Source organism: Danio rerio, chromosome 11 (assembly GCF_052040795.2).
Source record: "Danio rerio strain M-AB ecotype USA chromosome 11, GRCz13ab, whole genome shotgun sequence".
In the NCBI taxonomy this organism is placed as follows: Eukaryota; Metazoa; Chordata; class Actinopteri; order Cypriniformes; family Danionidae; genus Danio; species Danio rerio.
In genome coordinates, this window is record NC_141031.1 from 4,417,246 (window position 1) to 4,445,000 (window position 27,755).

General features: G+C 37.7%; 3 protein-coding genes and 1 long non-coding RNA gene across 9 annotated transcripts in view; 3 read left to right on the forward strand and 1 right to left on the reverse strand.

Annotated features, from left to right (window-relative positions):
• Positions 1 to 27,755, forward strand: part of LOC147841635 (uncharacterized) — a 183,201-nt gene that overhangs the window by 146,941 nt on the left and 8,505 nt on the right. The window lies entirely within an intron of this gene.
• LOC137490698 (bis(5'-adenosyl)-triphosphatase-like) overlaps positions 1 to 27,755 on the reverse strand; it is a 746,092-nt gene that overhangs the window by 41,117 nt on the left and 677,220 nt on the right. The window lies entirely within an intron of this gene.
• On the forward strand, positions 3,526 to 11,153 carry LOC147841637 (uncharacterized). The gene is made up of 2 exons (XM_087273169.2): positions 3,526 to 9,682; positions 9,719 to 11,153. The coding sequence occupies exon 1, from the start codon at positions 3,655 to 3,657 to the stop codon at positions 5,017 to 5,019; it is 1,365 nt and encodes a 454-aa protein (XP_087129295.1). The 5' UTR covers positions 3,526 to 3,654; the 3' UTR covers positions 5,020 to 9,682; positions 9,719 to 11,153.
• On the forward strand, positions 10,058 to 19,195 carry LOC147841638 (uncharacterized). Its single transcript, XM_087273170.1, has 2 exons — positions 10,058 to 17,724; positions 17,761 to 19,195. Exon 1 carries the CDS (start codon positions 11,697 to 11,699, stop codon positions 13,059 to 13,061), a length of 1,365 nt encoding a protein of 454 aa, XP_087129296.1. The 5' UTR covers positions 10,058 to 11,696; the 3' UTR covers positions 13,062 to 17,724; positions 17,761 to 19,195.

Below are 27,755 nucleotides of genomic sequence, written 5' to 3' on the forward strand. Positions count from 1 at the left end.
GTTTGTCGTAAATCTTTACCAGATCATGCTGCACCCTTGGTTAATATTCAAGTGACTCGACCCCTTGAGCTAGTGTGTATGGATTTTTTGTCCATTGAACCAGATTCCCGAAACACCAAAGATGTGCTGGTTATCACAGATTTCTTTACCAAGTATGCGGTTGCTGTTCCAACTTGTAATCAGAAGTCGCGTACGGTTGCTAAAGCTCTTTGGGAGAATTTTATAGTTCATTATGGAATTCCTGAAAAATTACACAGTGATCAAGGGGCCGACTTTGAGTCAAAGACTATAAAAGAACTATGCAAATTGATGGGAATTCATAAGATTAGGACAACCCCTTACCACCCCAGGGGGAACCCCGTCGAACGGTTCAACCGTACTCTTTTAAACATGCTTGGTACTTTGAAAAAATGTGACAAAGTACATTGGAGTAGTTTTGTGAAACCTCTTGTTCATGCGTATAACTGCACCAAGCATGATTCCACTGGGTTTAGCCCCTATGAATTAATGTTTGGAAGGCAGCCGCGGTTACCTATAGATTTGGCATTTGATGTTCCGCTGAACAGAGAGGAGTACAAAACTCATTCGCAGTTTGTGCATGATTTGAAGTGTAGGTTGAAAAAAACGTATGATTTGGCAATGAAAAGTACTGCTAAAGTTGGAGAAAGAAACAAAGCTCGTTTCGATAAGCATGTTGTTGAATCTGTTTTAGACATTGGGGATAGGGTCCTGGTAAAAAACGTGCACTTGAGGGGAAAACAGAAGTTGGCAGACAAGTGGGAATCACTTGTATATGTTGTTGTGAAAAGAGCGGGTGATCTCCCAGTGTACACTGTCAAGCCAGAGGGTAAAGAAGGCCCTCTAAGAACGCTTCACAGAGACCTTTTACTGCCTTGTGATTTGTTACAGTTACCTGAGGAAGTACTTGAATTGCCCAGTACTCGGAAACGTCCTCCAACTCGTAAAAACCCCTGTAACAAAGTACAAGACCAGGTAGATTTTGACTCTGATGATGATGACAGCAGCTTAGAGCTGATGCACAGTGATCTTCTAATACCGACGAACATAACGTTTACTGAGGTTTATGAAGCTGGAACCGGGCCACAAACTGAGGTTCCCTCAATTCCAATAGTTCAAGACACTGTCGGTCACATTTCAACTGAAAATCTACCTGTTTCAGCAGACAGTCCGATCGAATGTTTACCTGAAATAGAGAATTTTCAAATAGACAATGCACCTACCTTGAATGTTCTACCTGTTGATGATCCAGATGTTGTGGAGTCTGATGAAAACTTACCTGCAGAGGTTCCTGTCAATTTAGGTGACCAGCAAATACCTGTAGAGGAAACTGTAAAAGTTAGTGAGCATGAAACTGAAACGAAGAAACATGAAAATGATGGTAATGTTATCAGGAAGTCTGATAGAGTTAGGCAGAAACCACGGATTTTTACTTATCCTGAATTGGGTAACCCGTTGGTCTCTATAGTGCAGTCTCTTTTTCAGAGTCTTAGCACGGCTGTGACTGACTCCATCATTGAAAACAACAGCTTTACAAAGGCAGCTGATGCAGTAGTCACACAGCCTGTTAGTTTCATGCACAGAGACGTGCATAGAGTTAACGGGGGAGGGTGTAATCCATAGTATTACAAATAGGAATAAAAGGGTGTAATCCATAGTATTACAAATAGAAATAAAAGAAAAATATATGCAAATATAAACTGATATACATTAAGCTTAATTAATACATTAAAAACCTAATTAAACCTAATTAATAGATTAATTTAAAAGTACTTCATAAATAGAATTCAAGTTTAAATCTTTAAATTGCCTCAAGGTATTTTTTGTTTTCCTGTTTGTTTATTGTTGATGATTTAGTTTTATTTTCTGAATTTTGTGAATTGTGAAGATGTATATTGTTACTTTGCCCTTAAGAGGTTAAATTTGAGCTCACCACTGACCTATCAGGTGAAAGGAAATACGTGCAGCGGAACGACGTAAACAACGTCAGTGACGTCAGAGGAAGAAACGGAAGAGAAGCGAGCGCATGGAAGCTGGGATCGGAAAGCTAATCCAGCGAGAAACGAGTGAAATCCTGTCTTTTAAACTTGACAGAACGTCTAAAAAGATATTGATAGTGATTCATCGGACCTGATTGTTTGTTGATCTTGCGATATTACTTTGATATTGACGCGGATGCAGCGAGGACACGGATCGCGGTTGTCATCGCGTGCAATGAGATGGTGGGCCACCCAACGGATCTCGATTGAACACATTCACGGTGAAATTGCAGCGATTGCACCTGTTGTTTAATGTTTCATCTTCATGACAGAACTGTGCTGGATGACAGAGTAAGCTGGCATCACACTTTCTTCCTTTCCACCTGTACTGTGGTATGTTCTGGGCAGCAGGACGGTAGGACTCAATTTATGGATTGAACTCAAAACAATATTTTTCCTCGTGATTTCAGAGACTGATATATAAAGTCTACAACAAAGACTGTTGGAATTAGCCTTCACTGAACCTTTTGTCATTTTTTCTGAGAGTTATATTGTTTCATTATTGTTTTTCATTTGCACTTTATTAGTGTGAAGACAAATTGTTATTTTATTTCATAATTGTGATTTATTCATTGTCATTTGGGGTATTTATCTTTGGTTTTGCAAGCTGAGTTGATAATTTGAGTATTTTGCTTAAACTAACATAAAATTAGCTGATACTACATGTAGTTTACTTCTAATAGAATAAAGTAATATAATTAGGACACGTCAATTAGCTATAAATAAAAATAGGTCAAACGTTGTACTTAAAATAAGCTAAAATATATATATAAAACCATAAAATTGAAATAAATAAACCAGTTTGTCAGAGAGAAAGAAAAGATTAAATAAGGGGTTTTCAAGAAAGGAAAAAAAAGAGACAATTCATTCTTTTGTTTATTTGGTTTTCATTTTTTATTATCATTAAGAGGGTTTATTGATAACCAAGTTTCTTTTCTTTGAAAGAAGTTGTTCTTCTTTATTGTTGTTTTTTTTCCTCTGGAAAGAGAAATTAAGACAATTATTGTTTTTATTTCTTTCTTTATTATATAAAGTTCATTATAGTTTAAACTAATTTCTGTTGTCTGTTCTCTTTGGTCAGTCTCTCATTTCTGCTCCTACGAACCTACAGTACTGGTCCACGTTTTCCCTCGGGTTCACGCAGTCTAAGCAGTTGTAGTGACGTGGGTGACCTGAGGGTGGCGCTACAGTTTGGCGAGCCAGCCAGGAGCAGTAAGTAGAGAGTGACTATAGTAAGAAATCAGACGTATTTAAATAGACTTTACAATGTAAAGATGGAAATCATTGAACAGGAGAACATTAAGGTTCCAAATTCTCTTATTGTAAGCGGAACTACAGACACAGAGAGTGATACTGATCTGACCGAGCATCTAGGTAAATATGGGTGCATAAATAGAATTGTCCGCATTGACAGTCCTGGGTCCCCCATCACAAAAATGTGATAGTTGAATATGAGAGTGGAAGTGCAGTGAAAATCCTAGAGCCCCAGTTACCATTCATTTTTGAAAATCCACATCAGGCTAATATTCAGTATGAGATCAAAGCTTTGTCCAGTATTTATGTTGAAACCGTCACTACTAGTGCCACCAAGGGCTATATGGAAAAGCTGAAAAGCATTGCAAAGCTTAGTGGTAGGCGTTTTGAGGACCTCTTACAAGAAGAGCTTTCTAAATGCAGGGAACCCATAGCACAGGCTGATGACGATACTACAGATGTTGCCTCTGATTTGCGCTCAGGTATTCCTCAAGTTAACCCTGCTCAGGGGAGCCAGGAAATACCTATGGGTGCTGCATTTGTTCCATTAGTTGGGACGAATGTTCCTAATGTGAATCCCCCAGAGATACAGCGTGTTGTAGTTGAGCATATTGTGAAGAGTGAAGAAGCTACTTCTCACATGCATGCTCCTCTCAAGCTAAGATTCTTTTCTGGGCGGTCCCCTCGTCCAGCGAATGAGGTAGATTATGAGATTTGGCACAACAGTGTAGAACTCATGCTACAAGACCCAGCCGTGTCTGATTTAGTCAGATCTAGAAAAATTATTGACAGCCTTCTACCTCCAGCATCAGACATTGTGAGGAGGCTAGGTCTGCATGCAACGCCTAGAGCTTATCTTGATCTTTTACATTCAGCTTTCGGAACGGTGGAGGATGGTGACGAACTCTTTGCTAAGTTCTTAAGCACAATGCAGAATGCAGGAGAGAAGCCATCACAGTTTTTACAGCGATTGCAAGTAGCTCTTGCACAGGCTATTAGAAGAGGTGGTGTGCCCTCTAGTGAGGCTGATCGACACTTAGTAAGACAATTCTGTAGGGGTTGTTGGGACGATGCCCTCATTTCAGAATTACAACTAGAACAAAAGAAGGCCAATCCCCCTTCCTTCTCAGAATTGTTATTACTGTTGCGAACAGCAGAAGACAAAATTAGCACAAAAGAGCTCCGTATGAGAAAACATCTTGGTGCATCCAAGCTGCGAACATCCTCTTACTCTGTGTGCGCTTCATCGGATGAGGTTGTATCGACTCAGACTATTGTTTCAGATTTGAAAAAGCAAATTGCAGAGCTTCAGAACCAAGTTGAGGGTTTAACGAAAGCTAAAAAGCAAGCTCAGTGTGCTCCAGAGGGCAGGGTTTGTGACTTGCAAAAGCAAGTAGTAGGGTTGAAGGGTCAAATTGTTGAAGCTAAGCCAAGCAAGTCTGCAAAAACTCAATCTGCTACTAGGATGAACAAAACCCAGTCCGTGCAAACAAACTTGAGTGAAGTTGTAAGCAGTGTCCCTCTTAAGCAGCTGAGTAAACCTAAGCCCTGGTACTGCTTTCACTGCGGTGAAGACAGTCATATTGCTTCTACATGTGATCGTGATGCAAATCCTGCCTTGGTAGCTGCCAAAAGAAAGCTTTTAAAAGAGCGGCAGTCGTCCTGGGAGGCACAAATGGGGTCATCCCATCGCACTCCTTTAAAATAGAATCAGCTCCAGTTGTGGGACAAACGGGGGCTGAAAAATGTAGCAGGCGTCCCAAGAATAGTAAATTTTGCAATCACCATGCTAGCAGTAGAAGCAAACCTTTTATTTTGCCTAAGGGCTTGGTAGGGGCAAAATGCACTGCTGAAGTCTCTATAGCGGGTCAAAAGTGTAGTGTTCTTTTTGACACAGGTTCGCAGGTAACCACTGTTTCTCAGACATATTATGAACAGAATTTGTCTCATCTAGAGATAAAACCGCTTGAACATCTTGAGGTGGAAGCTGCAAATGGACAGTTTGTACCGTATCTGGGCTATGTTGAGATTGATGTAGTGTTCCCAAAAGAATTCCTTGGAGCAGAGATCACACTTAACACTCTTGCTTTGGTCACTGCAGATACTAGCAGTAATGTCCAGTCTCCTGTTCTTATTGGTACAAACACTCTTGACTTAGCCTATGAAGTCCAGTTTGATTCTGAAGTAGCCCAGCCTTCACATGTATTACCGTATGGATTCAAAGTTGTCATGAATGTTCTCAGACATCGATTCAAGCAAAAAACCAATAGCATGATTGGACTTGTTCGAGCCCAGGGTACAAAGCCTGAAGTTGTCCCTGCAGGACAAACTCTTGTGCTTGAGGGTTCAATAAATTCCAGAGAGCTTTCCTCTGATAAGTGGGTTCTGATGGAGGCTCCTCTTCAGTCTTCCTTGCCTGGAGGTCTTTTGTGTGCATCTTCTCTTGTCACTCTTTCCCAGAGATCATTTCAGAAAATCCCAGTGATCCTGAAAAATGAAACTGAGCATGACATTTTAGTTCCTGCAAAGAGTGTCATTGCAGAATTGTATTCACTGCAAAGTGTGAATGTTAAGGAACCTGCCACAGAGTCCAACAGTCAGGGTAAAGAGTTACCACCGTACACTTTGGATTTTGGTGACTCACCAATACCTAATGAGTGGAAGGAGAGAATTTCACAAAAGTTGTGTGCGATGTCAGATGTTTTTGCTCTTCATGATTTAGATTTCGGCAAGACTGATAAAGTGACGCATCGCATAAGGCTACATGACCAAACCCCATTTAAACAGAGAGCTCGCCCCATTCACCCGCAAGATTTTGATGCTGTGCGGAAACATCTGCAGGAGTTATTAGATGCCGGTGTCATCCGGGAGTCGGAGTCCCCTTTTTCTTCACCGATCGTAGTTGTTCGGAAAAAGAATGGGGATGTCCGTCTCTGTGTTGACTACCGTAAACTTAACCTGCAAACGATCAAAGATGCTTACGCTTTGCCAAATTTGGAGGAAACTTTTTCCGCTCTTACTGGTTCTCGTTGGTTCTCTGTTTTGGACCTTAAATCTGGTTATTACCAGATCGAGGTTGAGGAGTCCGATAAGCACAAAACCGCTTTTGTCTGTCCGTTAGGTTTCTGGGAGTTCAATCGAATGCCGCAAGGGGTTACGAATGCTCCCAGTACCTTTCAAAGACTGATGGAACGGTGTATGAGCGATGTTCATTTAAAAGAGGTCGTTGTTTTTCTGGATGACTTGATAGTGTTTTCTGACACCTTAGAGGAGCACGAGCGTAGGTTGTTAAGAGTGTTGCATCGCTTGCGGGAGTTTGGGTTGAAGCTTTCTCTGGAAAAATGCAGATTTTTTCAGACTTCTGTGAAATATCTTGGGCACATAGTGTCTAGCAGTGGTGTAGAGACCGATCCAGACAAGGTTGCGGCACTGAAAACTTGGCCTGTTCCGAAAAACCTGAAGGAACTCAGATCATTTTTAGGTTTTTCAGGGTATTACCGCAGATTTATTCGCGATTATGCAGCCATTGTGAAGCCTTTAAATGATTTGACGTCAGGTTATCCACCGCATAGAAAGAGCTCTAAAGTTAGGGAACGGAGAGATTACCACAATCCCAAAGAGCCCTTTGGGAGCCGTTGGTCTGCAAATTGTCAGAAAGCGTTTGAAGCCATCATCGAAGCACTTACTACTGCTCCAGTGCTTGGTTTTGCCGATCCTAAACTTCCGTATGTTTTACATACGGACGCCAGCACTGTGGGGTTGGGAGCGGCTTTGTACCAGGAGCAAGAAGGGCAGTTAAAAGTAATTGCTTATGCCAGCCGTGGACTTTCTCGAAGTGAAGCCCGTTATCCCGCTCATAAATTAGAGTTTTTGGCCCTTAAATGGGCGGTAACTGAAAAATTCTACGATTATCTGTACGGTAACCAATTTACTGTAGTTACCGACAGTAATCCACTTACTTATGTATTAACCTCGGCTAAGTTAGATTCTACGAGCTACAGGTGGCTTTCCGCTCTTTCAGCATTTTCCTTTAAATTGCAGTACAGAGCTGGAAAACAGAACATAGATGCTGACAGTTTGTCCAGACTTCCTCATGGTGCTTTAAAAAATGATGTTGCATCTCAGAAGGAACAGGAACGAATTCGTCAATTTGCACTGAACCACCTGTTTGATGATGTCCAGACCATGACGCCTGAAGTCATTCAGGCCATATGTGATAAGCACCTTGTCTATTGCAAGTCCGTGGATTGTGGTGTTACTCCTATGACTTTAGTTGAGTCCCTTGCAATCCATGTTGATGCAATCCCAGGCAGTTTTGATCATGATGAGAATAATTTTGGTTGTCCGGTAGTGCCAACATTTGGAGAGAATGATTTAAAAGAAAAACAAAGATCTGACCCCATTATCCGTGAAGTCATTGTCCAGTTAGAAACAGGTGAGACAATCCCTCCTTTAGTAAGGAAAGAACTTCCTATGCTCTCTTTGCTTATGAGGGAACTCAGTAAGTTGGAGTTGCAAAATGGAATCCTCTATCGGAGGAGGCATGATGGAGATACCATCACTTATCAGCTAGTTCTTCCTGAGTCTTTGCGTAGTATGGTTTTGACATGTCTACATGATGACATGGGGCATTTGGGTGTAGATCGTACACTGGACCTTGTGAGATCTAGGTTTTATTGGCCTAAAATGCTTGTGGATATTGAAAGAAAGATCCGGACCTGCCCTAGGTGTGTTTGTCGTAAATCTTTACCAGATCATGCTGCACCCTTGGTTAATATTCAAGTGACTCGACCCCTTGAGCTAGTGTGTATGGATTTTTTGTCCATTGAACCAGATTCCCGAAACACCAAAGATGTGCTGGTTATCACAGATTTCTTTACCAAGTATGCGGTTGCTGTTCCAACTTGTAATCAGAAGTCGCGTACGGTTGCTAAAGCTCTTTGGGAGAATTTTATAGTTCATTATGGAATTCCTGAAAAATTACACAGTGATCAAGGGGCCGACTTTGAGTCAAAGACTATAAAAGAACTATGCAAATTGATGGGAATTCATAAGATTAGGACAACCCCTTACCACCCCAGGGGGAACCCCGTCGAACGGTTCAACCGTACTCTTTTAAACATGCTTGGTACTTTGAAAAAATGTGACAAAGTACATTGGAGTAGTTTTGTGAAACCTCTTGTTCATGCGTATAACTGCACCAAGCATGATTCCACTGGGTTTAGCCCCTATGAATTAATGTTTGGAAGGCAGCCGCGGTTACCTATAGATTTGGCATTTGATGTTCCGCTGAACAGAGAGGAGTACAAAACTCATTCGCAGTTTGTGCATGATTTGAAGTGTAGGTTGAAAAAAACGTATGATTTGGCAATGAAAAGTACTGCTAAAGTTGGAGAAAGAAACAAAGCTCGTTTCGATAAGCATGTTGTTGAATCTGTTTTAGACATTGGGGATAGGGTCCTGGTAAAAAACGTGCACTTGAGGGGAAAACAGAAGTTGGCAGACAAGTGGGAATCACTTGTATATGTTGTTGTGAAAAGAGCGGGTGATCTCCCAGTGTACACTGTCAAGCCAGAGGGTAAAGAAGGCCCTCTAAGAACGCTTCACAGAGACCTTTTACTGCCTTGTGATTTGTTACAGTTACCTGAGGAAGTACTTGAATTGCCCAGTACTCGGAAACGTCCTCCAACTCGTAAAAACCCCTGTAACAAAGTACAAGACCAGGTAGATTTTGACTCTGATGATGATGACAGCAGCTTAGAGCTGATGCACAGTGATCTTCTAATACCGACGAACATAACGTTTACTGAGGTTTATGAAGCTGGAACCGGGCCACAAACTGAGGTTCCCTCAATTCCAATAGTTCAAGACACTGTCGGTCACATTTCAACTGAAAATCTACCTGTTTCAGCAGACAGTCCGATCGAATGTTTACCTGAAATAGAGAATTTTCAAATAGACAATGCACCTACCTTGAATGTTCTACCTGTTGATGATCCAGATGTTGTGGAGTCTGATGAAAACTTACCTGCAGAGGTTCCTGTCAATTTAGGTGACCAGCAAATACCTGTAGAGGAAACTGTAAAAGTTAGTGAGCATGAAACTGAAACGAAGAAACATGAAAATGATGGTAATGTTATCAGGAAGTCTGATAGAGTTAGGCAGAAACCACGGATTTTTACTTATCCTGAATTGGGTAACCCGTTGGTCTCTATAGTGCAGTCTCTTTTTCAGAGTCTTAGCACGGCTGTGACTGACTCCATCATTGAAAACAACAGCTTTACAAAGGCAGCTGATGCAGTAGTCACACAGCCTGTTAGTTTCATGCACAGAGACGTGCATAGAGTTAACGGGGGAGGGTGTAATCCATAGTATTACAAATAGGAATAAAAGGGTGTAATCCATAGTATTACAAATAGAAATAAAAGAAAAATATATGCAAATATAAACTGATATACATTAAGCTTAATTAATACATTAAAAACCTAATTAAACCTAATTAATAGATTAATTTAAAAGTACTTCATAAATAGAATTCAAGTTTAAATCTTTAAATTGCCTCAAGGTATTTTTTGTTTTCCTGTTTGTTTATTGTTGATGATTTAGTTTTATTTTCTGAATTTTGTGAATTGTGAAGATGTATATTGTTACTTTGCCCTTAAGAGGTTAAATTTGAGCTCACCACTGACCTATCAGGTGAAAGGAAATACGTGCAGCGGAACGACGTAAACAACGTCAGTGACGTCAGAGGAAGAAACGGAAGAGAAGCGAGCGCATGGAAGCTGGGATCGGAAAGCTAATCCAGCGAGAAACGAGTGAAATCCTGTCTTTTAAACTTGACAGAACGTCTAAAAAGATATTGATAGTGATTCATCGGACCTGATTGTTTGTTGATCTTGCGATATTACTTTGATATTGACGCGGATGCAGCGAGGACACGGATCGCGGTTGTCATCGCGTGCAATGAGATGGCGGGCCACCCAACGGATCTCGATTGAACACATTCACGGTGAAATTGCAGCGATTGCACCTGTTGTTTAATGTTTCATCTTCATGACAGAACTGTGCTGGATGACAGAGTAAGCTGGCATCACACTTTCTTCCTTTCCACCTGTACTGTGGTATGTTCTGGGCAGCAGGACGGTAGGACTCAATTTATGGATTGAACTCAAAACAATATTTTTCCTCGTGATTTCAGAGACTGATATATAAAGTCTACAACAAAGACTGTTGGAATTAGCCTTCACTGAACCTTTTGTCATTTTTTCTGAGAGTTATATTGTTTCATTATTGTTTTTCATTTGCACTTTATTAGTGTGAAGACAAATTGTTATTTTATTTCATAATTGTGATTTATTCATTGTCATTTGGGGTATTTATCTTTGGTTTTGCAAGCTGAGTTGATAATTTGAGTATTTTGCTTAAACTAACATAAAATTAGCTGATACTACATGTAGTTTACTTCTAATAGAATAAAGTAATATAATTAGGACACGTCAATTAGCTATAAATAAAAATAGGTCAAACGTTGTACTTAAAATAAGCTAAAATATATATATAAAACCATAAAATTGAAATAAATAAACCAGTTTGTCAGAGAGAAAGAAAAGATTAAATAAGGGGTTTTCAAGAAAGGAAAAAAAAGAGACAATTCATTCTTTTGTTTATTTGGTTTTCATTTTTTATTATCATTAAGAGGGTTTATTGATAACCAAGTTTCTTTTCTTTGAAAGAAGTTGTTCTTCTTTATTGTTGTTTTTTTTCCTCTGGAAAGAGAAATTAAGACAATTATTGTTTTTATTTCTTTCTTTATTATATAAAGTTCATTATAGTTTAAACTAATTTCTGTTGTCTGTTCTCTTTGGTCAGTCTCTCATTTCTGCTCCTACGAACCTACAGTACTGGTCCACGTTTTCCCTCGGGTTCACGCAGTCTAAGCAGTTGTAGTGACGTGGGTGACCTGAGGGTGGCGCTACAGTTTGGCGAGCCAGCCAGGAGCAGTAAGTAGAGAGTGACTATAGTAAGAAATCAGACGTATTTAAATAGACTTTACAATGTAAAGATGGAAATCATTGAACAGGAGAACATTAAGGTTCCAAATTCTCTTATTGTAAGCGGAACTACAGACACAGAGAGTGATACTGATCTGACCGAGCATCTAGGTAAATATGGGTGCATAAATAGAATTGTCCGCATTGACAGTCCTGGGTCCCCCATCACAAAAATGTGATAGTTGAATATGAGAGTGGAAGTGCAGTGAAAATCCTAGAGCCCCAGTTACCATTCATTTTTGAAAATCCACATCAGGCTAATATTCAGTATGAGATCAAAGCTTTGTCCAGTATTTATGTTGAAACCGTCACTACTAGTGCCACCAAGGGCTATATGGAAAAGCTGAAAAGCATTGCAAAGCTTAGTGGTAGGCGTTTTGAGGACCTCTTACAAGAAGAGCTTTCTAAATGCAGGGAACCCATAGCACAGGCTGATGACGATACTACAGATGTTGCCTCTGATTTGCGCTCAGGTATTCCTCAAGTTAACCCTGCTCAGGGGAGCCAGGAAATACCTATGGGTGCTGCATTTGTTCCATTAGTTGGGACGAATGTTCCTAATGTGAATCCCCCAGAGATACAGCGTGTTGTAGTTGAGCATATTGTGAAGAGTGAAGAAGCTACTTCTCACATGCATGCTCCTCTCAAGCTAAGATTCTTTTCTGGGCGGTCCCCTCGTCCAGCGAATGAGGTAGATTATGAGATTTGGCACAACAGTGTAGAACTCATGCTACAAGACCCAGCCGTGTCTGATTTAGTCAGATCTAGAAAAATTATTGACAGCCTTCTACCTCCAGCATCAGACATTGTGAGGAGGCTAGGTCTGCATGCAACGCCTAGAGCTTATCTTGATCTTTTACATTCAGCTTTCGGAACGGTGGAGGATGGTGACGAACTCTTTGCTAAGTTCTTAAGCACAATGCAGAATGCAGGAGAGAAGCCATCACAGTTTTTACAGCGATTGCAAGTAGCTCTTGCACAGGCTATTAGAAGAGGTGGTGTGCCCTCTAGTGAGGCTGATCGACACTTAGTAAGACAATTCTGTAGGGGTTGTTGGGACGATGCCCTCATTTCAGAATTACAACTAGAACAAAAGAAGGCCAATCCCCCTTCCTTCTCAGAATTGTTATTACTGTTGCGAACAGCAGAAGACAAAATTAGCACAAAAGAGCTCCGTATGAGAAAACATCTTGGTGCATCCAAGCTGCGAACATCCTCTTACTCTGTGTGCGCTTCATCGGATGAGGTTGTATCGACTCAGACTATTGTTTCAGATTTGAAAAAGCAAATTGCAGAGCTTCAGAACCAAGTTGAGGGTTTAACGAAAGCTAAAAAGCAAGCTCAGTGTGCTCCAGAGGGCAGGGTTTGTGACTTGCAAAAGCAAGTAGTAGGGTTGAAGGGTCAAATTGTTGAAGCTAAGCCAAGCAAGTCTGCAAAAACTCAATCTGCTACTAGGATGAACAAAACCCAGTCCGTGCAAACAAACTTGAGTGAAGTTGTAAGCAGTGTCCCTCTTAAGCAGCTGAGTAAACCTAAGCCCTGGTACTGCTTTCACTGCGGTGAAGACAGTCATATTGCTTCTACATGTGATCGTAATGCAAATCCTGCCTTGGTAGCTGCCAAAAGAAAGCTTTTAAAAGAGCGGCAGTCGTCCTGGGAGGCACAAATGGGGTCATCCCATCGCACTCCTTTAAAATAGAATCAGCTCCAGTTGTGGGACAAACGGGGGCTGAAAAATGTAGCAGGCGTCCCAAGAATAGTAAATTTTGCAATCACCATGCTAGCAGTAGAAGCAAACCTTTTATTTTGCCTAAGGGCTTGGTAGGGGCAAAATGCACTGCTGAAGTCTCTATAGCGGGTCAAAAGTGTAGTGTTCTTTTTGACACAGGTTCGCAGGTAACCACTGTTTCTCAGACATATTATGAACAGAATTTGTCTCATCTAGAGATAAAACCGCTTGAACATCTTGAGGTGGAAGCTGCAAATGGACAGTTTGTACCGTATCTGGGCTATGTTGAGATTGATGTAGTGTTCCCAAAAGAATTCCTTGGAGCAGAGATCACACTTAACACTCTTGCTTTGGTCACTGCAGATACTAGCAGTAATGTCCAGTCTCCTGTTCTTATTGGTACAAACACTCTTGACTTAGCCTATGAAGTCCAGTTTGATTCTGAAGTAGCCCAGCCTTCACATGTATTACCGTATGGATTCAAAGTTGTCATGAATGTTCTCAGACATCGATTCAAGCAAAAAACCAATAGCATGATTGGACTTGTTCGAGCCCAGGGTACAAAGCCTGAAGTTGTCCCTGCAGGACAAACTCTTGTGCTTGAGGGTTCAATAAATTCCAGAGAGCTTTCCTCTGATAAGTGGGTTCTGATGGAGGCTCCTCTTCAGTCTTCCTTGCCTGGAGGTCTTTTGTGTGCATCTTCTCTTGTCACTCTTTCCCAGAGATCATTTCAGAAAATCCCAGTGATCCTGAAAAATGAAACTGAGCATGACATTTTAGTTCCTGCAAAGAGTGTCATTGCAGAATTGTATTCACTGCAAAGTGTGAATGTTAAGGAACCTGCCACAGAGTCCAACAGTCAGGGTAAAGAGTTACCACCGTACACTTTGGATTTTGGTGACTCACCAATACCTAATGAGTGGAAGGAGAGAATTTCACAAAAGTTGTGTGCGATGTCAGATGTTTTTGCTCTTCATGATTTAGATTTCGGCAAGACTGATAAAGTGACGCATCGCATAAGGCTACATGACCAAACCCCATTTAAACAGAGAGCTCGCCCCATTCACCCGCAAGATTTTGATGCTGTGCGGAAACATCTGCAGGAGTTATTAGATGCCGGTGTCATCCGGGAGTCGGAGTCCCCTTTTTCTTCACCGATCGTAGTTGTTCGGAAAAAGAATGGGGATGTCCGTCTCTGTGTTGACTACCGTAAACTTAACCTGCAAACGATCAAAGATGCTTACGCTTTGCCAAATTTGGAGGAAACTTTTTCCGCTCTTACTGGTTCTCGTTGGTTCTCTGTTTTGGACCTTAAATCTGGTTATTACCAGATCGAGGTTGAGGAGTCCGATAAGCACAAAACCGCTTTTGTCTGTCCGTTAGGTTTCTGGGAGTTCAATCGAATGCCGCAAGGGGTTACGAATGCTCCCAGTACCTTTCAAAGACTGATGGAACGGTGTATGAGCGATGTTCATTTAAAAGAGGTCGTTGTTTTTCTGGATGACTTGATAGTGTTTTCTGACACCTTAGAGGAGCACGAGCGTAGGTTGTTAAGAGTGTTGCATCGCTTGCGGGAGTTTGGGTTGAAGCTTTCTCTGGAAAAATGCAGATTTTTTCAGACTTCTGTGAAATATCTTGGGCACATAGTGTCTAGCAGTGGTGTAGAGACCGATCCAGACAAGGTTGCGGCACTGAAAACTTGGCCTGTTCCGAAAAACCTGAAGGAACTCAGATCATTTTTAGGTTTTTCAGGGTATTACCGCAGATTTATTCGCGATTATGCAGCCATTGTGAAGCCTTTAAATGATTTGACGTCAGGTTATCCACCGCATAGAAAGAGCTCTAAAGTTAGGGAACGGAGAGATTACCACAATCCCAAAGAGCCCTTTGGGAGCCGTTGGTCTGCAAATTGTCAGAAAGCGTTTGAAGCCATCATCGAAGCACTTACTACTGCTCCAGTGCTTGGTTTTGCCGATCCTAAACTTCCGTATGTTTTACATACGGACGCCAGCACTGTGGGGTTGGGAGCGGCTTTGTACCAGGAGCAAGAAGGGCAGTTAAAAGTAATTGCTTATGCCAGCCGTGGACTTTCTCGAAGTGAAGCCCGTTATCCCGCTCATAAATTAGAGTTTTTGGCCCTTAAATGGGCGGTAACTGAAAAATTCTACGATTATCTGTACGGTAACCAATTTACTGTAGTTACCGACAGTAATCCACTTACTTATGTATTAACCTCGGCTAAGTTAGATTCTACGAGCTACAGGTGGCTTTCCGCTCTTTCAGCATTTTCCTTTAAATTGCAGTACAGAGCTGGAAAACAGAACATAGATGCTGACAGTTTGTCCAGACTTCCTCATGGTGCTTTAAAAAATGATGTTGCATCTCAGAAGGAACAGGAACGAATTCGTCAATTTGCACTGAACCACCTGTTTGATGATGTCCAGACCATGACGCCTGAAGTCATTCAGGCCATATGTGATAAGCACCTTGTCTATTGCAAGTCCGTGGATTGTGGTGTTACTCCTATGACTTTAGTTGAGTCCCTTGCAATCCATGTTGATGCAATCCCAGGCAGTTTTGATCATGATGAGAATAATTTTGGTTGTCCGGTAGTGCCAACATTTGGAGAGAATGATTTAAAAGAAAAACAAAGATCTGACCCCATTATCCGTGAAGTCATTGTCCAGTTAGAAACAGGTGAGACAATCCCTCCTTTAGTAAGGAAAGAACTTCCTATGCTCTCTTTGCTTATGAGGGAACTCAGTAAGTTGGAGTTGCAAAATGGAATCCTCTATCGGAGGAGGCATGATGGAGATACCATCACTTATCAGCTAGTTCTTCCTGAGTCTTTGCGTAGTATGGTTTTGACATGTCTACATGATGACATGGGGCATTTGGGTGTAGATCGTACACTGGACCTTGTGAGATCTAGGTTTTATTGGCCTAAAATGCTTGTGGATATTGAAAGAAAGATCCGGACCTGCCCTAGGTGTGTTTGTCGTAAATCTTTACCAGATCATGCTGCACCCTTGGTTAATATTCAAGTGACTCGACCCCTTGAGCTAGTGTGTATGGATTTTTTGTCCATTGAACCAGATTCCCGAAACACCAAAGATGTGCTGGTTATCACAGATTTCTTTACCAAGTATGCGGTTGCTGTTCCAACTTGTAATCAGAAGTCGCGTACGGTTGCTAAAGCTCTTTGGGAGAATTTTATAGTTCATTATGGAATTCCTGAAAAATTACACAGTGATCAAGGGGCCGACTTTGAGTCAAAGACTATAAAAGAACTATGCAAATTGATGGGAATTCATAAGATTAGGACAACCCCTTACCACCCCAGGGGGAACCCCGTCGAACGGTTCAACCGTACTCTTTTAAACATGCTTGGTACTTTGAAAAAATGTGACAAAGTACATTGGAGTAGTTTTGTGAAACCTCTTGTTCATGCGTATAACTGCACCAAGCATGATTCCACTGGGTTTAGCCCCTATGAATTAATGTTTGGAAGGCAGCCGCGGTTACCTATAGATTTGGCATTTGATGTTCCGCTGAACAGAGAGGAGTACAAAACTCATTCGCAGTTTGTGCATGATTTGAAGTGTAGGTTGAAAAAAACGTATGATTTGGCAATGAAAAGTACTGCTAAAGTTGGAGAAAGAAACAAAGCTCGTTTCGATAAGCATGTTGTTGAATCTGTTTTAGACATTGGGGATAGGGTCCTGGTAAAAAACGTGCACTTGAGGGGAAAACAGAAGTTGGCAGACAAGTGGGAATCACTTGTATATGTTGTTGTGAAAAGAGCGGGTGATCTCCCAGTGTACACTGTCAAGCCAGAGGGTAAAGAAGGCCCTCTAAGAACGCTTCACAGAGACCTTTTACTGCCTTGTGATTTGTTACAGTTACCTGAGGAAGTACTTGAATTGCCCAGTACTCGGAAACGTCCTCCAACTCGTAAAAACCCCTGTAACAAAGTACAAGACCAGGTAGATTTTGACTCTGATGATGATGACAGCAGCTTAGAGCTGATGCACAGTGATCTTCTAATACCGACGAACATAACGTTTACTGAGGTTTATGAAGCTGGAACCGGGCCACAAACTGAGGTTCCCTCAATTCCAATAGTTCAAGACACTGTCGGTCACATTTCAACTGAAAATCTACCTGTTTCAGCAGACAGTCCGATCGAATGTTTACCTGAAATAGAGAATTTTCAAATAGACAATGCACCTACCTTGAATGTTCTACCTGTTGATGATCCAGATGTTGTGGAGTCTGATGAAAACTTACCTGCAGAGGTTCCTGTCAATTTAGGTGACCAGCAAATACCTGTAGAGGAAACTGTAAAAGTTAGTGAGCATGAAACTGAAACGAAGAAACATGAAAATGATGGTAATGTTATCAGGAAGTCTGATAGAGTTAGGCAGAAACCACGGATTTTTACTTATCCTGAATTGGGTAACCCGTTGGTCTCTATAGTGCAGTCTCTTTTTCAGAGTCTTAGCACGGCTGTGACTGACTCCATCATTGAAAACAACAGCTTTACAAAGGCAGCTGATGCAGTAGTCACACAGCCTGTTAGTTTCATGCACAGAGACGTGCATAGAGTTAACGGGGGAGGGTGTAATCCATAGTATTACAAATAGGAATAAAAGGGTGTAATCCATAGTATTACAAATAGAAATAAAAGAAAAATATATGCAAATATAAACTGATATACATTAAGCTTAATTAATACATTAAAAACCTAATTAAACCTAATTAATAGATTAATTTAAAAGTACTTCATAAATAGAATTCAAGTTTAAATCTTTAAATTGCCTCAAGGTATTTTTTGTTTTCCTGTTTGTTTATTGTTGATGATTTAGTTTTATTTTCTGAATTTTGTGAATTGTGAAGATGTATATTGTTACTTTGCCCTTAAGAGGTTAAATTTGAGCTCACCACTGACCTATCAGGTGAAAGGAAATACGTGCAGCGGAACGACGTAAACAACGTCAGTGACGTCAGAGGAAGAAACGGAAGAGAAGCGAGCGCATGGAAGCTGGGATCGGAAAGCTAATCCAGCGAGAAACGAGTGAAATCCTGTCTTTTAAACTTGACAGAACGTCTAAAAAGATATTGATAGTGATTCATCGGACCTGATTGTTTGTTGATCTTGCGATATTACTTTGATATTGACGCGGATGCAGCGAGGACACGGATCGCGGTTGTCATCGCGTGCAATGAGATGGCGGGCCACCCAACGGATCTCGATTGAACACATTCACGGTGAAATTGCAGCGATTGCACCTGTTGTTTAATGTTTCATCTTCATGACAGAACTGTGCTGGATGACAGAGTAAGCTGGCATCACACTTTCTTCCTTTCCACCTGTACTGTGGTATGTTCTGGGCAGCAGGACGGTAGGACTCAATTTATGGATTGAACTCAAAACAATATTTTTCCTCGTGATTTCAGAGACTGATATATAAAGTCTACAACAAAGACTGTTGGAATTAGCCTTCACTGAACCTTTTGTCATTTTTTCTGAGAGTTATATTGTTTCATTATTGTTTTTCATTTGCACTTTATTAGTGTGAAGACAAATTGTTATTTTATTTCATAATTGTGATTTATTCATTGTCATTTGGGGTATTTATCTTTGGTTTTGCAAGCTGAGTTGATAATTTGAGTATTTTGCTTAAACTAACATAAAATTAGCTGATACTACATGTAGTTTACTTCTAATAGAATAAAGTAATATAATTAGGACACGTCAATTAGCTATAAATAAAAATAGGTCAAACGTTGTACTTAAAATAAGCTAAAATATATATATAAAACCATAAAATTGAAATAAATAAACCAGTTTGTCAGAGAGAAAGAAAAGATTAAATAAGGGGTTTTCAAGAAAGGAAAAAAAAGAGACAATTCATTCTTTTGTTTATTTGGTTTTCATTTTTTATTATCATTAAGAGGGTTTATTGATAACCAAGTTTCTTTTCTTTGAAAGAAGTTGTTCTTCTTTATTGTTGTTTTTTTTCCTCTGGAAAGAGAAATTAAGACAATTATTGTTTTTATTTCTTTCTTTATTATATAAAGTTCATTATAGTTTAAACTAATTTCTGTTGTCTGTTCTCTTTGGTCAGTCTCTCATTTCTGCTCCTACGAACCTACAGTACTGGTCCACGTTTTCCCTCGGGTTCACGCAGTCTAAGCAGTTGTAGTGACGTGGGTGACCTGAGGGTGGCGCTACAAAGAGTTCCCCCTTCCAACCCTACTCATCCTCCTTTTCTAGATGGGTGGCATAGTGGCCCAGTGGTTAGCACTGTTGCCTCACAGCAAAAACGTCACTGGTTCCAGTCCTTACCAAGCCAGTCGACATATCTGTGCAGAGTTTACACGTTCTCCTCATGCTCACATAGGTTTCCCCCGGGTCCCCCGGTTTCCTCCCACCATCCAAAAACATGCAACTTAAGTTAATTGACTAATCCAATTCGGCACCATAGACATGCTCCTAGTAAGTAGTTATCTCTTAAGAGCAATCACTATCTATTCATCAGCTACTTCAGCAGGGGAGTTCTCGAGATCTACCTGAGCTCAAACTCCCCTCTCAGCTTGCAAATGGGAGGGAGCCCCGGGCTTGAGTATCTTATGAGCTCAAGGCTCTCTCCGGGGACAGCACGCCAAACAAGCTTTATAATCAATCATCAGCTAAGTGTAAACTCTTGAAATGCTAATAATGTGAGTTTTAAATGCTATTTTACATGATGTTTATTGCCATACTACTGAAAGCAGCAGCAGATAATTTACCTAAGATCTTGAAAAGAAAATAAACCGTTTCAAATGGAGCTTTAGAACTGTGCAAGGCAACACATATCAGTGATTCAGCATCTACATTTAATAATATCAAAGAGGTTTAATGTGTATTAATTAGATTTTAAATCTTACCATTTCGTTGGAGTGCAGTGAGTGCACTATTCTGTGCCTCTGAATGGCTGTATTTAAATTTCTGTCATGTTTGGTCTGGTGCAAACAACCAATTACTTATCACTGCAAATCTCATCATGTAGCATGTTGTTCGGACACAGGGTTACAGAGTAACCTGCTAACCTACTGTTTACGTTCGAAATATTTAGATTATTTGCTATTAATAACCACCTCATGTGGAACTCTGAATCTGTGTCTCATTTCGGAGGCTGCTACTGTCCACTGGAGGTCGCATTTCGATTGTGTATGCATACTTTGAGAGCCTTCATGACTGAATGAATTAAATAAGCTGTTTTCCACCAAGGAGTGCTAAAATACAATTGGCTAAACTGGCATTGGGCGGGTTAAAGAGACCGAAACGAAGACAGACGTTCCGGCATGTAACACAAATTTTTAAGCAGAATGTCTAACTTCAGCATTGTTTTTCAGATAAACAAGAATGTTCACTTAACATGTTTCTTAAATATCCGCAAACATATTTTGGTATTTTTATGCTTCAGAAGAGTCGAAACTTACATACAGCACCTTTAACGCTCATTTAAATGATTTCAGTTCAATTCAATTCAGTTAAACATAGTGACCCTTGCACAACCAATCTAATTTGAACAAAATGAACACATTTTGGACCTCACTGCTATTGGACAGGATGCCTAGTCAACCGAAACACTGCGTTTCCTGCGAATCTGTCATCCTGCATCACACGATTGAGATAAACAGATAGACCTGAATCTTTAACCGCTCTGACAATTAAAATGGAGTGCAGAAGCTAATTAGAGCGGTCTTTATTTCGCTGAGACGGGATGCTGAACTTTAATTCATGCCGGCTGGAGAGGGAGCAGATTCATTTATTTGGGTAATTGAAGGTGCTGATTAGCTGTCTATGAGAGAAAGGGAACGGAGAATGATTGCTCACAGACTCGAGCTGAGCAACAAACCTAATCTACCTTTTCCCCGGCTTTTCCTCAGATAGCTCTTTAAATCTTGGCCAGACACCGTATTTAAGAAGGGAAAGACGGCGATAACAAAGGCCACCTGTGGGAAAACGGGTCGCATGTTTATTATCTTGTATTTGCATTCGGATGTGCGTTCAGAAACTGTCAGGGAATCCGTTTTGAGCTGATGAGACGACTGTTACGAGACACGCTGAGGCGTTCGCCAAAGAGGAAAACGAGAACATCACATTAAAGTGTGTCAACTAAAAACCAACAACTGATATGCTCATCAAAGCTTTTAAAATACACACTTCCTTTAACTGGACTATTCGTGTCTCTTAAAGGAACAGTTCACTCAAAATGAAAACGATTCACCGTTTATTTATTCCAAGACTTTAATCTGTTGGAAACCAGAGCAAGGACTTTTTCACAGTATTTCCCATATTATTTTTTCTTCTGGAGAAAGTTATTAGAAATTAGTTGTAAAAACTATTATGTTTAGAAATGTGTTGTAAAGTCTTCTCTCAGTTAAACAGGAATTCAGGAAACAAACATACACAGCGGCTAATAAATCTAATAATTCTAACTTTAACTGTATATATTTTAGAGTCTGCATGAAATCATAACTTACAATATTTATTCTGTTGCACACTGTCAGTTCCCCAGCTCGTTCCTGCTTCTCCAATCAACATTCTCCTATTTGATGCGCTTTGCTCCACTCTCTGTATTAATCTGCCTGGAAAGTAGGAGGAGTAGGGGTGGAAGGGGGGATTCTTCAAAATGAAGATGGCTGTTATATGGGTATTTATAGTGGCTTAGGAATCGTCTGATTGGTGAATCGTAAATTGAATGATGCGTGATCAGCCGCAAATGAATGAATATTACCCAAATGATGTTTAACAGAGCAAGGATTTTTTTTCACAGTATTTACTATAATATTTTTTTTCTGAAGAAAGTCTTATTTGTTTTATTTTAAATAGAATAAAAGCAGTTTTTTTATTTATATTTTTTAGATTGTCTACAGAATAAACCATCTTATACAATGACTCACCATACTTGTACAGACTTGTACAGCTATCCTAATAGGTACTTCCCATATACTGTACATATTGTGTACCCTACCATTTAACCACAGGAAAAAATCCTTATTTTAAGATTTTCAAAATACTTTATTCTGTTTGATTTCTGAGCCATTTTCCTCATGGGAACCAAAAAAAAAAAAAAAAAAAAAAAATATATATATATATATATATATATATATATATATATATATATATATATATATATATATATATATATATATATATATATATATATATTACTGGTTTTGCTATACATGTGGGGACATTTGGTCCCCAGAATGTCAGGAATACAAGGCACATTCACATCCATGCACGGCTACAACTCACAAAATTTATTTCTTAATAAAAAAACAGTCAAAAGCAAGTAGCTACTTTAATTAAATAAATGGTCATTATGCGGTTTTAGGATTCAATTTTTCTGTTCCGTCATGCAATTTTAATGTACTCGAGGTCCAACTTATACTTCTTCTTCAATCATTATTCCTGACAGCTAAATAATTCATACAAATGAAATCATGCTGCAAAATTAATATGTATAAAAGCAATAACAAGTTTAAACCACTTACTTTTATTAGAGAAACAAGTTTTATAAATGAGGAGCACTGATTCTGACTATAACAGAGTTTTTTAATCTTTAAAATGCAACAGACCTATAAATGCTGTATGGTCTCGCTTATGAAATGCAGAAGTGTCTTAATCTGTCAAAGGAGTTTAGAATTTATAGATGATAAGTGTGATAATCTGTTTGATGTTTTAATGATCTTAGTACATTTTATTTAATCATCAATTACTTTGTTTTAATCAAGAGTCGTTTGCTTCCTTTATAACACATGCATGTTTAGGTTATTCATTCATTCTTTCATTCATTCATTCATTCATACAATCATTCAATCATTCATTCATTCATTCATTCATTTTTTCATTTATTCATGTAATTATTCATTCATTTATTCATTTATTTATTTTTCATTCATTTATTCATTCATTCATTCATTCATTCATTCATTCATTCATCAATTCATGTATTTATTCATTCCTTCATGTATTTATTTAGTCATACATGTATGTTTTCAACCATTCATGTATGTATGTATGTATTTATGTATGTATGTATGTATGTATGTATGTACGTATGTACTTATGTACTGTATTCCTTAATTTGTGTATTCATTCATTAATACATTTATTCATTCATTCATTCATTCATGTATTTATTCATTTACTAATTCATTTATTTATTCATTTATTAATGTATTCATCCACTAATGTATTTATTTATTGATTTATTCACTCATTTATTTATTCATGTAGTTACTTATTCATGTATTCATTCATTCATCTATTCATGTATGTATTATTGTATTCATTTATTTATTGATTTATTCATTCATTTATTAATACATTCATTTATTTATTGATTCATTCATTAATCCATTCATTCATGTATTTATTCATGCATGTAATCATTCATTTATTCATTCATTCAGTCGTTCATTTATGTATTTATTTATGTATTTATTCTTTTATTTATTTATTCTTTTATTTATTGATTTGTTATTTTTTTCATTCATTTATGCATGTATTAATTCATTGATTCATTAATGTATTCATTCATTAATCAATTCATTCATGTGTTCATTTATTTATTTAATTATAAATGTATTTATTCATTCTTTTATTGATTTATTCATTCGTTTATTAATACATGTATTTAATCATTCATTCATTCATGTATTTATTTATTCATTCATGTTTTCATTCATCTATCCATTCATTCATGAATTCATTCATTTATTTAATTATACATTTTTTATTCATCATGTATTTATTTATTCATTCATTTATTTATTTCTTCATTCATGTATTTATTTATTTAAGTATTCTTTTATGAATTAATTAATTAATAATAAATACATTGAATAATTCATTTATTTATTTATTCATGTTTATTCATTCATTCATGTATTTATTTATAAATGCATTTATCCATGTATTTATGTCCATGTATGTATTTATTTATTTATTTATTTTATTAATATTATTTTTTTAATCATTGGTCTAACAGTCTGATTTTTGGTGTTACATTCAATATAATAATACTGTCTTTCTAGTGGTAAATCTAGTAGTGACACACTCACTTTAGGCACCAATAAATGCTTCTCATATCAAAAGATGACAGGTAAATCTGAAGCAAAATATGTCCCCGGTCTCCTCTACAAGAGCTCCTTAGAAATCAACTCAACTGATGGTGAATGTATTTGTCAATATCCAGCCCAGAGTGTCCATACTGCTTTTCAGAGCTCTTAATATATCCATATGTTTATGGATCTGAGGATCATATTTATTACCCGTGTGCGCTACATGTCATTCGAGAAGATATTAATACACTATATTGGCGTACATAATGTGTTTAATGCACAAACGGGCCTCTGTGGGTTACATTTCAAAGTGACTTATTATGGATTCATAGCCATGTCTCATCCAGTGGTGTCACTGTTGTCATATCTCAGACAGAAAGGTGGGATTTACAGCTTTTTTTTGGTAAAATATAAATTCAGATTAATAAATGGCACAAACATACATGCACTGACATACTGAAGTTTTCCATTTATGCAAACCAACGACAATAGGAATAAAATGCAAGGCTGCTGAGGCAACAAATCACAGTTAGCATGGCATTTTTTTCATTATAAGCGTATAGCCATCTTATATGTAAAAAAAAAAAAAAGGTTTATGAGTAAAAAAACAAGTTCATTTATTTATTTATTTATTTCAATATAAAAGCTTGGTTAAATGCTACTGAATAGTCGCATACAAATGTGTTGAATAGAAAACCCTGAAAGGAAACTGGCAAAACCAGGACCTGATTTAGCTGCTCTATTATGCCCATAGCCCATTTTGCCCTAGTTTTTTTTTTTTTTTTTAATTCAGATGCTCTGAATGCCAGATAATGAGTGCCAAATAAAGCATAGTCCATTCACCATTTCCCAAAGCGCATTCTAAGGGAACAAAATACGACAATCAGAGCCCAAATTCTCAGCACAAAGGCTCTATTCTCTCAGTCAGCAAGTAGAATTTATTCTTTTCACTACGTATGTTAACCACCCTACAATTTGGCGAAGTCTTGTTGGTCCACAGAAGAAAAATTTAAAGATGAGGTCTATTTTAAGCAGTGATGGGAGTAACGGCGCTATAAATAACCATTCATTCATTCATTCATTCATTCATTCATTCATTCATTCATTCATTCATTCATTCATTCATTCATTCATTCATTCATTCAATATTTCATTTATTTATACATTAATTTATTATTTTATTTAATCATTTATTTCTGGATTATTGTATTCACTCATTATTTATTTATTCATTCATTCATTTATTTGTTCATTCATTCGTTGATTAATTTATTCATTTGTTGGTTGGTTCGTTTATTTATTTATTAATTAATTTTTTTATTCATTCATTTATTCATTATTTTTTTATTCATTCATTAATTTTTATTTACTCCTTTTTATTTATTTTATTGTTTCATTTAATTAATTAATTAATTAATTCATTCATTCATCCATTCATTCCTTTTCTTTTCAGCTTAGTCCCTTTATTAATCAGGAGTCCCCACAGTGGTATGAACAGCCTCACTTATTTATTTATTTATTTATTTATTTATTTATTTATTTATTTATTTATTTATTTATTTATTTATTTATTTATTCATTCATTTATTCATTCATTCATTTATTCATTCATTCATCAGTTGATCTATTCTTTAATTAATTCATTAATTCATTAATTCATTCATTCATTTTCCATTCATTCATTTCTTTATTCATTTGTTCATTCATTCATTCATTTTCTCATTCATTCATCCATTCATTTATTTATTTATTTATTTATTTATTTTTCATTCATTCATTCATTCATTCATTCATTAGTTGATCTATTCTTTAACTTATTCATTCATTCATTCATTCATTTTCCATTCATTAATTTGTTTATTCATTTGTTTATTTATTTATTCATTTATTCATTCATTTGTTTATTTATTTTTTTCATTCATTCATTTGTTTATTTACTCATTCATTTGTTCATATAAATAAATGGTGTTACTAATGGTGATACTTTTTTCAGTAATGAGTAATCAAATGAACTACAGTTTCCCCCATTACAACGATGTTGCCGTCACTGACAATAAAAATGTGACTTACTATAGTTGAGAACACTGAAGCAGTTTTCATGCGAGAAGCGTCTCTCTCAGCTGTAGGACCTTTCTTTCTCTGGGGTGCGTTTATGTGTGGCTGGGGCGGGAACATGATGTCTGTGAACATGATATATTTGAGAACATGATGATTGGCCTAGATAGAGTACATTTCCATCGTTTGCCAATCAGAGGCAGCATAGGGCAGATGCACACTAACAACCATGAGTCAGAACAATGGCAAATACAAAAGGTTCAACTTGTGATAACAAAATATTCATTTATACATATAGAAGGAGGGTCTCTGTTGTGCTCAGGGAAGAATAAGTGAGAAACAAATATTATACACAGATATATAGTTTGTCTACGACCCGTAAGTATTTATTCAGAGATCAGTGTTAAAAGATAACCTGTATGGAACATCGTTGTGCAAGGAACATGGTTAGTCTTCGTTAATTCTAGTCTAATGAAGCACCTGACATTGTCACACACTGCCACAAAATTAGTGGCTACACAGGTGATAACTTGAGCTCTGCTAGCAAAGGAGGAGCCACGGCGTCAAAGCAAATAAAACTTCATTTTTCTCCTCTGCAAACACAGTTAAAGTCAGAATTATTAGCCCCCCTGTTTATTTTTTTCGGCAAATTCTGTTCAATAGATAGATTTTTTTCAGCACATTTCTAAACATAATAGTTTTAAAAACTCATTTTAAATAACTGATTTATTTTATCTTTGCCATGATGACAGTAAATAATATTTGACTAGATATTTTTCAAGACACTTCTATACATCGTAAAGTGACATTTAAAGGCTTAACTAGGTTAATTAGGTTAACTAGGCAGATTAGGGTAATTTGGCAAGTTATTGTTAAACGATGGTTTGTTCTATAGACTATCAAAAATATATATAACTTAAAAGGGCTAATAATTTTGTCCTTAAAATGGTGTTTAAAAAATTTAAAAAATGCTTTTATTCTAGCCAAAATAAAACAAATAAGACTTTCTCCAGAAGAAAATATATTATTAGACATACTGTGAAAATTTCCTAGCTCTGTTAAACATCATTTGAGAAATAATGAAAAAAAGAAAAACAAATTCAGAGGGGGGCAAATAATTCTGACTTCAACTGTATTACTGTATCAAAAAACATCAACAAATGTTTAATTTTTTACTTATTTGCTTATATATTACTTTTATTTTGAAATGCGCAAGCGACAACTGCATCGTTTGACATGTGAAATTTCATTTAATTATAGCAACAAATATGTTGAAACGCAAGTACGACCCCGAATATGTAAATTATTAATTTACATATATTGATAACAATAAAAGCTTAAAACCTCAGTGTGTCATATGATGGGCTCTCACAAGAGCACTTTTAGAAACCAAACATTTGTCGTTTTTACTTTGTAATATTTCTATAATTTGAGACTTTGTGTTAAATGACAATAATAAAATATTGTTTATTTGTTATAATGATT